The sequence below is a fragment of the Arvicanthis niloticus genome, chromosome 26 (genome assembly GCF_011762505.2).
Source record: "Arvicanthis niloticus isolate mArvNil1 chromosome 26, mArvNil1.pat.X, whole genome shotgun sequence".
Taxonomy (NCBI): Eukaryota; Metazoa; Chordata; class Mammalia; order Rodentia; family Muridae; genus Arvicanthis; species Arvicanthis niloticus.
Genome location: NC_133434.1, coordinates 30,309,262 through 30,322,658, shown reverse-complemented (window position 1 = coordinate 30,322,658; position 13,397 = coordinate 30,309,262). Strand labels below are relative to the sequence as shown.

The following is a 13,397-nucleotide window of genomic DNA, read 5'->3' as shown; positions in this document are numbered from 1 at the left end:
TTCTGAACTTAAAAACTAGAGTCTTCCACCCTTAGTATTTCTGAAGGATGAGGGCACATGTGTGCCTATTAAATGAGACTCACAATGGCCAATGGCAGGAGAAACACCTTTCAAAGATGCACATTACATACATGCCTGCATCTCCAAGCATCCTCTTCTTGTACCCAACTGTCTTCACATTTTCAGCCTACAGTGACTCCCTGTGGTAACGCCGAGGTACCTGAAAAGCCTCTTCTCATGGACATAGGTGAACAGGGATCTGAGCAACAGGAGAAGAACATAACCACACAACAAACGGGACATTTTTTTTTTTTTACTAATGTATTTATTCTTCACTCATAAAAAAGAACATATGCTTGGCTTTGAAATCATGACATAAAATAAAAAGGCAAAAAAAGAGAAAGTCTCAGCTGGAGGTTGGTAGAGGCATCTCATGCTAACTCATCAGCACACAGCGTGCTTGGGACATCTCATGTTAGCCCATCAGCACACAGAGTGCTTGGGACTGGGGCAAGCACACCAGTCAGAGTGGGAGCTGAAGAAGCATTTCTGACCCAGCAGCCAGGCCTCCTCCAACTGCTGCTTGGTTTCCCAAGGTTGTGTGGTCAGCATGCATGGAAAAGAGTCCCCCTCTCTCCTGCCTCCCTCCTTCTCCACGGTGCAGGGGGCGGGGCTTGGATGCCACTCTTTCTAGACTAGACTGTGCGGTAGTGGTGGTGTCTCTTCATGTCTAACCTGCATCTTGCCAAACTGTAAACAAGCTCCGGTTGCCCAAGTCTGAAGCAGGAGCTGTCCCTATTTCTGGTCAGTGACCTGCTGCAGGCAGAGCTTCATGTAGGAGTCCTTGCTGCGGACCTCAATGACAGCGTCCCTGACAAGCTCGATGAACATCTGAGGCCACAGCTTCTGCAGAGCCTCGTTTTTCATGTTGATGGCCGTGGCTTCCTTCACCAGGTCTTCTACATACAACCTGCAGAACTTCTTCTTGTCCTTTATCTCCTGTTAAGAAAAGACATATTTACATTAAACCATAACTAATCCAACAGCCAGAACAACAGTCGGGCGCTTGCTACTGTCTGCATAATCCTCTCTACTCAGACTCCGAGTTTACTGTCTGTATAGAGAACGACAGAGCATCACACGATCGTGTAGACTGCTCGGGCAACATTTGAGAAAAGTGCCAAAGAGGAAGAATTATCACAAGCCTCAGACTCACACCAGGCCATCCCTATAGAAAGAACAGCATTCGTACTTAGCTTCTGGGTCTGGCAGTCTGAAGGTGAGAAAGTGCTTCTAATCACAGCACGGTGAGTTCAGAGCCAGAGGGCATTTGGGATTTCAGCTCCAGATTTATCAGGGGTTCTAATAAAGCTATTCTTTTGGGGTTGGGGATATAGCTCAGTAGTAGAGATTCTCTCTCTCTCTCTCTCTCTCTCTCTCTCTCTCTCTCTCTCTGTCTCCCTCCCTCCCTCTCCCTCTTTCCCTCCCTCTCTCCCTCCCCCTCTCTCATCTACTCATGCTATTAGAGCGAAAAGTTGGTGTAATACGTGTGAGGATGAGAAGTGTATTCTAGGGAACTTGCATTAATCAAGGTAGGATGCCTAAGTGCTGACAAGAAACACAAGGAAAAAAAATCTATTTAAACCTCCAACTCAAAACACAGTATTTCTAAGACGAATCAATAACGAAACCAATATCACTGTTGAATGACATGGTTAGTCAGCAATCAACCAACATCTAGAGAGGACAGTCCCTGTAGTAGGCCCAAACCGTCTTCAGGAAGCATGGGCAACAGCAGGAGAACCTGGGCACCCAGGAGGTCGCAGGTCAGGTGACTGTCAGCAACTCACTATATGGCCCTGGACAATTCCCGAGGTTCCAGTTTCCCTCTTTGTCTACGAGAAGACCTAGGTTCTTTAAAGCCCCTTGAATCTCTGTTAGATGAGGCAGGAGAATGGATGGATGGGAGAGCCTCAAGCAACAAGACGTGTAATGAAAGGGACTGTTTAGCCTGATTTGTGAGCAGCTCACCTCCATTAATTTCCCCAGCCCCTCGTGCATAGCAGAGAGGCTGAGCCCGCGGGCTGCACTGCTCTAAGTGATTTTCAAGATGTGGGCGCTGGGTGGAGGATCAGGAATGCTGGGCTGTGAGTCAGGAGACAGTGATTAAGGGACTTGGGCAAGGTCTCCCAGGTAATAAGTGGTGATCAGGGCACAAGGCCAAGTCTCCTGACAGCTAGCTTGGTGCTTGTCCCACAGTGTCATGTGGCTTCAGATTTCTCCCTTTGCCTTTGAGCTGTGTCAAAATAGGAGCCCACATCTCCTCAGGTTACCTCCTCATTGTGTTTTTATCGATCAAGCCACTTAAATCCAGACGTTGTTTGTTTGATTTTGCTGAAGCTATTTTTTATTAAAAATGACCTTGACAGCAAATTTATGAAACAATCTTCCTGTATAGTTGGCCACTTGGAGTATTCAAAAGTCACATCTACCTAACCAAGGCCATAAGGTTTCCTTAAAAACAAAACAAAACAAAACTTCAGAGTTTTAATTTTTATGCTTGATCTGGAGTTAGGTTTTGTTGTACAGTATGGATGGGTTCAGTATGCTTCCCTCGGCATTATTTATGAAGTAGACTGCCCCCATCAGTTTGTAACGGCTGCTGTCTGCCTAGGTCTCTGAAGCATGTGCAGTGTCGCTCTGGTTCTGTTGTCTGGAGTCTCTCTATTCCTGTCTTGCCTTAACTACAACCTTATTCTGGTTGGTTCTTGTCAACCTGACACAACCAGAGACATCTGGGAACAGGAAACCCAACTGAGAAGACCAGTCCATTAGACTGGTCAGTAGGCAAGTCTATAGGTCATTTTCTTGACTAGTGATTGATGTGGGTGGGAGGGCCCAGCTCATTGTGGGCGGGGCCACCCCGGGCCGGTTGTCCTGAGTGGCATAAGAAAGTAGGCTGAGCAAGCCACTGGGAGCGAGCTATAAGGAGCATGCCTCTATGGCGTCTGTTCAGCTCCTGCCTCCAGTCTCCTGACTTGAGTCCCTGTCCTAATGTCCCTGAATGAAGAACTACATCTGTAAGATGAAATAAACCCTCTCCTCTCCATGTTGCATTTGACCCAGTGTTTTAGCACAGCAACAGACTAGGACACAACTGGACACATATCCTTATCATAGATACTTGCTATCTGGCGAAGCACCTTTACTCTTGCATACTTAAGGTTCTAGTGCTTTCTAATAACATTTAGGATTAAATAACTCTGCACAAACTTGAACAGAACTGCCTTATGAAGAGTTAACATTTAATAGCAGAGAATGCTTTTTCTATGAATATAAACTTTTTTCCAGTTCTTCAGTGACATGAAACAAACATTTAATTTTCCCAATTAAGGGCATCCACGTATTTGTATCTGTATGCATGTTGAACAGAAAGGTCGATGCCGTGTGTTGTCCTCTGTCATGTTCTACCTTATAATGTGAGGCAAGGTCTCTTTTTTAATTTGGAGCTCACTGATTCAGTAAGACTAGCTGGCCAGTAAGCTCCAGGAAACTCCCTTTACCTGTCTCCTCCGTGCTAGGTGTCCAGGTGTACATCACCATGCCAGGCTCTGGACACTGGCTTGGGAATCCGCACTCAAGCCTTCCAGCTTGTGAGGCAAGCACTTGGCTGACTGAAGTGTCTCCCAGTTCCAACTTAGAAATATTTTCCTATCCATTCCCACAGTATATCAGTTTATTGTTTATCATTACAGTAAATGGTGTCCTATTTTAATTTTTTTTACACTGGCTGTAAGGAACATAACTCAGTTAATGTTCTTCTGTATTCTGTCTGATATTTTATTTCACTTTTCTTTTTAAATCTCTGTGTGTGCGTGTGCATGTGCACATGTGTGTATGTTTGGGTTTGTATATGTGACTGCAATGCCCACAAACACCAGAGGAGGGCACCAGATCCCCTGAAGCTGGACCTAAAAGTGTGTATTTAGCTAGGAATGGAACTCAGGTCCTCTGCAAGAGTGCCACATGCTCGTCACTACTGAGTAGTCTCTCCGGCTCTAACTTGGTGTGTTAAAGGATTTTGGTATCAATCTGTCTAAGTATCTGGCCTGGTTATTCTTTTTCTAGCAATCTGGTGGATTTTTAAGTGAATGCTATGTTGTCTACCTTAAAACAAGAGTTTACTTTTAAAATATTCCTTACAAACTAAAAGTTAAAACTCAAGACCTATTTTTCGAGGTCACTGACTTGGTAGCTTCCCCATGAACTTGTCCCTGTTCACATGTAGTAATTTTATATTTTCTAAAATTCTTTCATGAGAATTTGTATTTTAGACCTTCAAGTATATACGTAATTATTTGACTCACAGGACCAACTGTCCTCAGGAAGAGGCCCATAATCCTGTCAGCTCAGCCCTCATTTTCTCCTCTGGCACAACCAGAGAGCCCTTATTTGTGGCTCTGTGCTCTCGGCCTCACAGAAGGCTCAGTCTCCTCATCTCCTCTGACAGCTTCCTCTAAGCTCTGAACGTTTTTACATTTGACTCCATTCAACCATAGAAACACTGACTGTGTATGTGTGTGAGTGGCACCTGGAATGAGCCCTCAGCCCTGTGCACTCAGCCAGTGCTCCACTGAGCATCCCAGACCTCCCACACCAACTTAAGGCAGAAGCCAAGCATCCTTAGGATGAGTTGTCAAACAGTTTTCAATCTGTAACCCACAGGCTTCTATGGATTTCAAGGATGCTTCAGATTGAGAAGAGAGTGAAGGGAAAGGGGATGAAACAGAAAATCCAATTGCGTTCCAATTAAAGGAAGAGCTGAGCATGCCCCACTGCGTCTCCTGTGACACCAGCACAGATGCTGTTCGGTGCAAAGGTTTACAGCCTTTCCTCAATACACACTTCGGAGCTGCCAGACAAACACATGAACGCCACCTGCCTGTGGCTTTGCTTCTAACTTATGTATACATCTGTGAATCAATCTTTCTCTCCCTTTCTCCCTCTCCCTCTCCCCTTCAGTCCGTCCATCTGTCCATCCCTCCCTCCTTCTCTCCCTTCCTCCCTCCATTTCCAACTACATCTAACTTGTCTGAAGAGCTACAGTGATTTACATAGCTCATACACAGGCACCGGACATGTCACTAGATGTAACAATAACTGTGTCTGCTCTCTTGTCCTTTGTCTTCTGTCACTGCATCAATCTGCCGCAGCATGGTACTCTCTTGCTCTTCAGGTGCGGTACTTCCTCAGCTGTCTCTGAGTGCCCAAAGGGCAGGCACTGCACACTTTCTGCTCCGTGGCTTTGGGCACAGAAGTGCTGTATTCCCTAAGTGAACCTCACAGAAGAGGTGCATGCTTGGTCCCCTTGCCTAAGAAGCTCTCCTGGGAACAAAGCAGTTATACTGTGACATTAGGAAATTCATGGTAAAGAATGAAACGCATAGGCTAAAACACCATAGGCCAAGCCGAGAGCTCTGGAGTGGAGACTCTGCCGAGTCCTCTGCTGCTCGGGTACCAGCTGGACAAACACCCATGGAAGCGGCTCTCCCTCTCTCTTCATTGAGACAGATCAGGCCTGTGCAGCCTATTTCGGGCCAGATTTTTAGCACAGCTTTCTTTTGAAGATGCTTTTGTGCTGAGATAAGAACACTGGAGCCAGTCTTCTTCAAGCTTGATGGCCTCCTGTTCCCTGCTGGTGTTCTCAGGGTTGTGTAAGGAGGCTGAAGTGCATGACCTCCAGCCCCGTGTGCACGGACCGCAGGAAGCAACAGACCCACAGATCCACGTACCTCCAGCTTCTCGTGGTAGAATTCTCGGGTGGTGTAATTCAGGGTAGCGCGGTTCGTGTTTTCCCCCAAGAACCTCTTGCTGTCATTAGTCTCCTCACAGATGATGCCAGGCTTTTTACCTTTGCTTTCCAGTAGATATCGGAACTGCTTTTTCCTGCAGAAGATAATAAAGGGACTCAGAGTTATTTATCAGAATAAAAAGGTCATGCGCAACTTTTGCTGACTTCAGAGGCAGCAAAGCCTTTGTTGAACGCCAGATTTCTGAGTTTGAATAGTTACTAAATAGTAACTCAGCTTAGTACCCCAGTGTTTCCACTAGTTAAAGTATCTGATACATGTTCTTTATTTTGAGACACAGTCTCACTATTGTAGCCCAGGCTGGCCTCAAACTCTCAATCCTCTGGTCTCTGTTCTCCTGAAAACTAGGACTGTATAGGCTTGTGACAGTGTTAGCCCCACCTACATTCTCTTGATCTGTGACTGTCAATCATCAACACTAACACATCTCAAACATTTCTACAAAAATAAATGAACTCTACCTTAACATGAAATAAATCAAAAACTGAATCAAAGCATAAGCAATCAAAGAGGTGTGGGACACCTCTACACCGTCTGTACAGCTATAAAACATGTTAGCTTGTGGTCAGAGTAACTACATACATAGCTCTTAGTTCTTTTATTCGCCTGTGTTATGTTCCTAGCTAGAACATCAAATCGGGTGTGGAGTTAACTTTAGCAAAAGCGAACTGAGAGCAGGGAGAGCCACGGGTTCTGGCAGGGCTATAAGGAGGCTGTAAGCATCTTGCAATCCAAGGGCAACACCAGGGAGTCCTGGAACATCGCAGAGCTGCCTGCCCAGAATCCCACAGGGCTGCAGCTCAGCTAACAGGAGGCTCTTTTCCGTTCCACTACTCAGGGTCCCCAAAAACTCATAATAGGACTTTATTGGGAACTAAAAACTGGGAGCAGACATTTTTGAAACTTTTTAAATTTTTCAAACTTAAAAGTATAGTGGGATTTTTAGAAATTTGGAGAAGTATAAATTTTGAAAAGTGTAGCAAGATAGTCTGCAGCTCATAATTCTATAAACATATCTCGTGCTTGGGTTCAGCATATTTCAGGAAAGTTATAATTCCAATGACAGTTGTGATGCAGCTCCCAATTTTCCTTGCCAGTCCCTTTCCCAGTTTCATAGAGAAGATGGAGACTCGCTGTAGACCTGTATTTGTTCTTATGCCCCTCCCCCCCTTTTTACTGATTTTTTTGTTAAATTAAAAAAGCAATGTCCACTCATATTTAATATTATGTTTTAAACTTTTAAATGTGAAGGTGCCAGAGGAGGCTGGCAGGGAGCACTGGGTCCCCTGGAACCATGGAAGGTTGTGACCTGCCCCACATGGTGCCAGGAACTGAACTCCAGTCCTCAGCGAGACCAGCATGTACTCTTAATCACTGAGCTGTTTCTCTGGCCCCTGCTATAAGTTTTATTAGACTTTTACATTAGAAAGCTCCATTTTATATTAAACTTTTTTGTCATTTAACTTTCTTCTGGATTATTTTGCTGTTCTTTATTTTCTGAAATAAATATTTAAATCATTAATTATCAGCCCTTAGTCTTTCTAATATATCCAGTTCAAGGCTAGCACTGTATTCCTGGTCTGATAAATCTCTCAATGTAGTATTTTCATTATATTTCAGCATAAGGTATTTGCATAGTTTCATTAGAAAATTCCTTTGACTTTATGGATTATCCAGAAATCTGTCTCTTTTCTTCCAAATACATAGGCATTTTCTAGTTGTCCTTTTGTAACTGGGCTAAAGCCTTGTTGCATTCTGAGCAGAAAACATGGGCCATGTGGTTGTGGGTCTCTGCAGTCTGTTGCCATTTGCTTTGCAGACAGCATTTGGTCAACCTTAATAAATGTTCCACTTCCTCCCTTCTTCCTCTCCTTCTGTCTTCTCTTCCCCTCTTTTTCTTTCTCTCCAGTTTTCATGTCTCCATTCCCTCTCCAATTTAAAAACTAATGTTACCACAGCTCTGGAACTGGGTGCTGCGGGTGAGAGGCCTGGTGGATAAGAACACTAGCTGCTTCTGCGCAGGACTCAGCTTTGAAGCTCAGCACCTACTGGCTGCTAACAGCTCCCTGTAACTGCAGGTCCAGCAGGTCCAAACCCTCTCCTGTCCTCTGAGGACACTGCACACGTGTGGTGCACAGACGTACACGCAGGCAGAACAGCCATACACATAAAATAAAAACATATCTTTTCCAAAACAGTAATAATTGAAGAAAACACATACACACAGATACCAAACACACACACACACACACACACACACACACACACACACACACACACCCCTTTAGAATTCCAGGTATGAAGAGTCTTCTTATCCTAATGAGATGGCCGGGGCCAGAGACAAAAAAGTTGTTTTTAGGAGAGGATGGACACCATCCGGTCTAGCCTCTAATACTGACCTAACTGGCCTGATGCAGTACCTCAGCTAACTATGGTATATTCTGATTACCTCCAACATGCTCAAGTTGAGCAGGCCTGCACTAAGGAGTCAGTTACGGCTTTACTTGCCAGCCTCTTCTTCCGGGTTGGTTGGTTTGGTTGGTTGTTTGGTTGGTTGTTTGGTTGTTTGTTTGTTTGGTTGGTTGTTTTTGATGTTCGGCTGCCTTTCTGAGTCCTTCCACTTGCTTTTGCTTTATCTCAGGGATTATTCTAGGTTCTCGAGGGGATGCCTCCTTCATTACTTTCTTTCTCATCTTCTTTAGTAAATACACTAAAGACACATATGTCATTTCTGCTCAGTGCTTTTGGTCAGATCCCAGAGACTCTGACATACAGAGTTCTAGCTGTTAACTGAAGCCCCATAGTGAGTATTTGAGCTTGAATTTCTTCCTCAATTCAAAAGAGTTGGAACACATTTTAAGTACAGCACACAGCATGACAATGCCACAGCCTACAGTGCTTCTAACCTACAAATCAGTAAGAAAGTACTTTCAAAGGACTTTTTGAAAATGAGAATTAAAAAAAAAAATAAAAAAAACCAATACACACAGAACCAAACCTAAAGAGAACCCAAGCAGTCCACACGGATGCAACTGAAAAGATCTATATACTTAGGTACAGTACTGGCCCCTTTTCTTATTCAATATTTGTAGGTAACCCCCCAAAACAAACCAAAACCCCCAAACCAAAAACAATTATTTAAAAATCCCGAGTATTTTTGAACTCTATACCGTATTCTCACAAACGGGAGCCGGCCACACAACTATTCTGGCACATTCTTTCTGGTATGTCACAACATGCTCTAGTGACATTTCTTTGCTGTGACAGAACCTGTGACTGGAAGCCACTGCGGAGAGGAAAGGGTTTATCTGGCTTACACATCTAGGTCACAATCTGAGGGAAGTTTGCATACAAACTCAGGATAGGGCCCTGGGACCAGGAACCATGGAAGAACACTGCTAACTGGTTAATCCTCTAGCTCAACTAGCTTTCTTACATAGCCTGGGCCAACTGACCTGAACATGGCGCCATTTAAGAGGGGGCGGGGCCTCCCACATCAATCATTAGTCAAGATAACCTCTCACAGACGCAGCCACAGGCTAATCTGATCCAGGCCACTCTTCAACTGATCTTCCTGGGTGACTACGTTTTATCAAATCAACAATAAAAAGAGCATGACCCCTTTTCATATAGGAACTGCTATTCATTTTTACAGCTATAAGCAGGTACCTTGTTCCACTAGTGGCTTTCACTATTTGTTATAAACACAGGCTGTGATAGAAATCCTTTGACAAACATCTATGTTCACATGAAATCATTTCTAGAAACAAATTCAGCTCAGTGAAATGGCTAAGTCAAAAAGCATGGCTACTGCAAAAGTGTCAGGCGTTGCCACGCTGCTATGAAAAAACCCACAGCGTCAGCCATCATGGATAACAGCATGTAGGACCCACCTTGCTATGTGGCTTGTTGTCATGACTGTGGCTTTCCCCACTAAGTTAGGTCATTATTTTAAAATTTGTATGGCTAGAGCTTTGAATGGAGACAGATGGGCTCTTCTTTTGCTTTTTAAAGGTTAAAGTTTCCCATATTTTATGTTCTGGCAACTTCATTATCTGGGTTTTTGTTATTTTTCCAGCTGCACCAAGATAAGTTTTTGGCTATCTCAGCTCATTAGTGACAGTGCCGTGTCAGCTCTGTGACTCCCTGGCCAGCCATGCCATGTTAACCATGTGCTGCCATTGTTACCACACAGCTGCACGCCCAGGCTCCTGACTCACTGGCTCCCTGGCCAGCTGGGCCATGTTAACCATGTGCCCCAGCTGTTACTGCAGAGTTGCACGCACAGGCTCCTTACCCACTGCAGATGGTTATTTGCCGCCTGTAGAATGTTGACTGAAGACAGTAATTTGAGTGACTATGGTCTTTAACTGGAGATTTTCCCTGAGGTTAAGGTGTGTTTGCCTCTACAAACATCCCAGGTGTGATTGGATACATTTCCCCAATCTGACTTTGGGCATCAGATTCTGGGAACAGGCTTTGAAATGTATCTATTTGATAAATTACTAAAAATCCTTCATAATCTTCATTTTAATTTATTTGATCTCATTTATGAGGGCCTTTTATTTTCAAGTTATTAAATCTTCTAAATATTATACAGCAACTCAGGAGAGCATAATTTTCATTGATTTGTCTAAGCTATCACTTCTTAATTCAATACCTCTTCAATATCTTTTGTGCCCCACCAACTATTTTTGTGTATGTGTATTACATGTTGGGGGGGGGTGCTGGACTGTGTGTATATGTGTGTCTGTATGTGTGTGATGTATATGTTTGTGGTGTATTTATGTGTGGTGTGTATGTGGTATATGTATGTGTGTGAGGATATGTGTGTATGTGAGTGTGTATGTGTGTGTGGTATGTGTGTGATTATGCATGTTGTGTGTGTGTGTGTGTGTGTGTGTGTGTGTGTGTGTGTGTGTGTGTACATGCTGTATCTGTGTGTATAGGCCAGAGGTTGACATCTGGATGTCTTCCTCAGTTGCTTCTTCACCGTGTTTTATTGAGACAGGCTCTCACCCAGTGAACTGGTTGGTCACTGAGCTCCTGAGATTTGCCTGTTTCTGTCCCTCAGCTCTGGGGTTAGACATGTACTGCCCCACCCAGCTTCTGCATGGGTGCTGGGGATCCAAACTCAGGTCCTTAGTCAGCAAACACCTTACCCTCAGGGTGTTTATACCTCAGAACTGTTCTGTGGGTTGTAGATGATATTTATATTGATCAGTCAATGGCACTGGAGTAAGATATGAATTCAGAACCTATCCACTGTTTGTATGTCTGTCTTTCTGTCTGTCTGTCTGTATGTATGTATGTATTTATTGTTTTTAAAAATAAATCTCTTTCCTTATATTCTAAACCCATCCCCCCCAACTCATTCCCAAATAAATAAACAGAAAGCCTTTTCCAGTGTTCTCAAATGCAACTAGTCTATACCTCTACCCCTCCTGCTGTACCTGACAGACTGGATTTTGGTGGTTTATGTGCATCTTTAGCTATTAGACTATAACCACAGAAGAACACTGACATTGTCTTAGTCACATTTATTCCTTCCAAGTTTGAACAGGGCCAGCCCCAAGATTAGCCTGGGTTATGTTGTCTGCAGGTTACAGAAGTAGCACAGATAAGAGCTATTTCTAGTGCAATGGTAATCTATAAAAACATCAGGGTTACCTGGCATCACCCAGAATTGAAATCATGCGGTACTGAGGCAGCTCGGAGGATGCTACATGTGCTAGGATTCCAAAGAGCCTTTCAGCCATTATCATGTCATTTTGTGTCACCTGAGAAGAAAGAGCAGAGGAGGGTCAAGATGGCATTGCTTCTTAGCTGGATACAGCAAATACAGTTTCAAAGAACCATCTAGATTATGCATTTTCTTTTAGCATAGGAAAGTACATTTCCCTGGGCTGTGGAAGACTTCATGGCGACTTGTTTTCCTTTGAGTCTAATTATAGAGGAGATGCTCAAATGTGATTCCTGGAAGTTGACCAGGGCCGATGAAACAGTCTGATTTGGAAGTCAGGTGTCCTGGGGACTGTGCTAGAGGCACCTTAAATTCTTAAAGGATGGTTTTTCTTTTTGTTTGTATGTGTGTGCATGTGTCTGTGCATGTGTGTTATGCATGTACATGTGTACATGTGTGTGGTATGCATGCATGTGCATATGTGTTTGAAGGTGTATGGTATGCAAGCATGTGTATAAGAGTGTTTTCAGGGGTGTGTGTGTGCATATGGTTTTGTGTATATGTTATGGTATGCATGCATGCATGTGTGCTTGTAGGTGTGTGTGTATGTGGTTGTGTGTGTATGTGTGTGTGGTATGCATGCATGCATGTATTTATGTTTGCAAGTATGTGTGTGTGGTTGTGTGTACGTGTGTGTGTGTGTGTGTGTGTGTGTGTGTGTGTGTGTGTGTATGCACCTGTGGAGGCCCATGGCTGATGTCAGTATTCTTCCTCAATTATCTTTCCGAATTACATTCTGAAGCATGGTCTGGGTCAAACCCAGAGCTCACTGGTACATACAGTTTCACTGGCCATCTTACTCCAGGGATCCCACCTCTTCCTTCTAAGATTGAGAGTACAGGTGGGAATTTATGTGGATTCTGGGGATCCAAATTCCAATCTTCTTGCTTGCTTAGCCAGCATTTAAATAGCTGAGCCATAGCCCATTCCCTCAAAGGCTATTTTACAAAAGGAATACTAGAGCTTCTTAACTTAGTGTGACTCAGAAGGAAATGTCAACGGGGTAGATTTCATCTTAAGGTTCTGCACATGGCTTGCTCCTGTCAGGATGATTTTGCCCCTTTCCTGAGAGATGGAATGCTTAGTAGACTAGCAAAGACACTCCTGTGCTTTCTAAATCCATGGCAACCTTTTCCCTATAAAGAATTATGTGTCCCAAGTATATACTCTGAAGGCTCATCCCTGTGTTAATCAGTAACCTACAGAAAGAGTCAGGTGTGGTGACACACATCTGCCATCCTAGCACTTAGGAGGCTGACGTAGGAGTACGTTAGCTCAAGGGCAGCCTTGTCGTACACAGTGTGACCCTGTCCCAACCAACCAACCAACCAAATAGCCAAAGGCAGGACTCATTCATATATTCATAGGATTCCTATCTGGGTACATAAATATAAAATGGTGATAAGATAACATTAGAATTTGATAATGTATCACTTGTAGTACTTTTTCTGTTTTGTTTTTGGATTTTTTGTTTTTGGATTTTTGTTTTTAGTTTTTGTTTTTTTGAGACAGGGTCTCCCTGGTAGCCCTGGCAGGCCTGGAAGTCACTATGTAACCCAGCGTGACCTTGCGCTCACAAAGATCCACCCACGTCTGCCCCTTGAGTGCTGGGGCTAGAGGTGTGCGTACACCTCTAGCCCCTAGCCCCTTCTAGAACTTTTTATAGTTATAAATGCTCAAAAAACTTTTGAAAAAAATTACGGTTTTATTTTTTAATTCTATTATCTGACATTAAAGAGATTGATTTTTTAAGCAATATAAAAGCAAAGTGATCTGCATTTTCA

The 13,397-nt window shown here is 43.7% G+C and overlaps 1 protein-coding gene across 5 annotated transcripts in view; it reads right to left on the bottom strand.

Moving 5' to 3' along the window:
• Nucleotides 1-315: 315 nt before the first annotated feature.
• Lrrc49 (leucine rich repeat containing 49) overlaps nucleotides 316-13,397 on the bottom strand; it is a 117,691-nt gene continuing 104,609 nt past the window's right edge. For all 5 annotated transcript variants that reach the window (XM_076925449.1, XM_076925448.1, XM_076925451.1 and 2 more), the window contains 3 exons: nucleotides 11,541-11,650; nucleotides 5,793-5,946; nucleotides 316-999 (listed from right to left, as the gene is read on the bottom strand). In XM_076925449.1, the coding sequence (XP_076781564.1) occupies nucleotides 796-999; nucleotides 5,793-5,946; nucleotides 11,541-11,650 (468 nt within the window). In that variant the 3' untranslated portion in view covers nucleotides 316-795. The remainder of the gene's footprint in view (nucleotides 1,000-5,792; nucleotides 5,947-11,540; nucleotides 11,651-13,397) is intronic.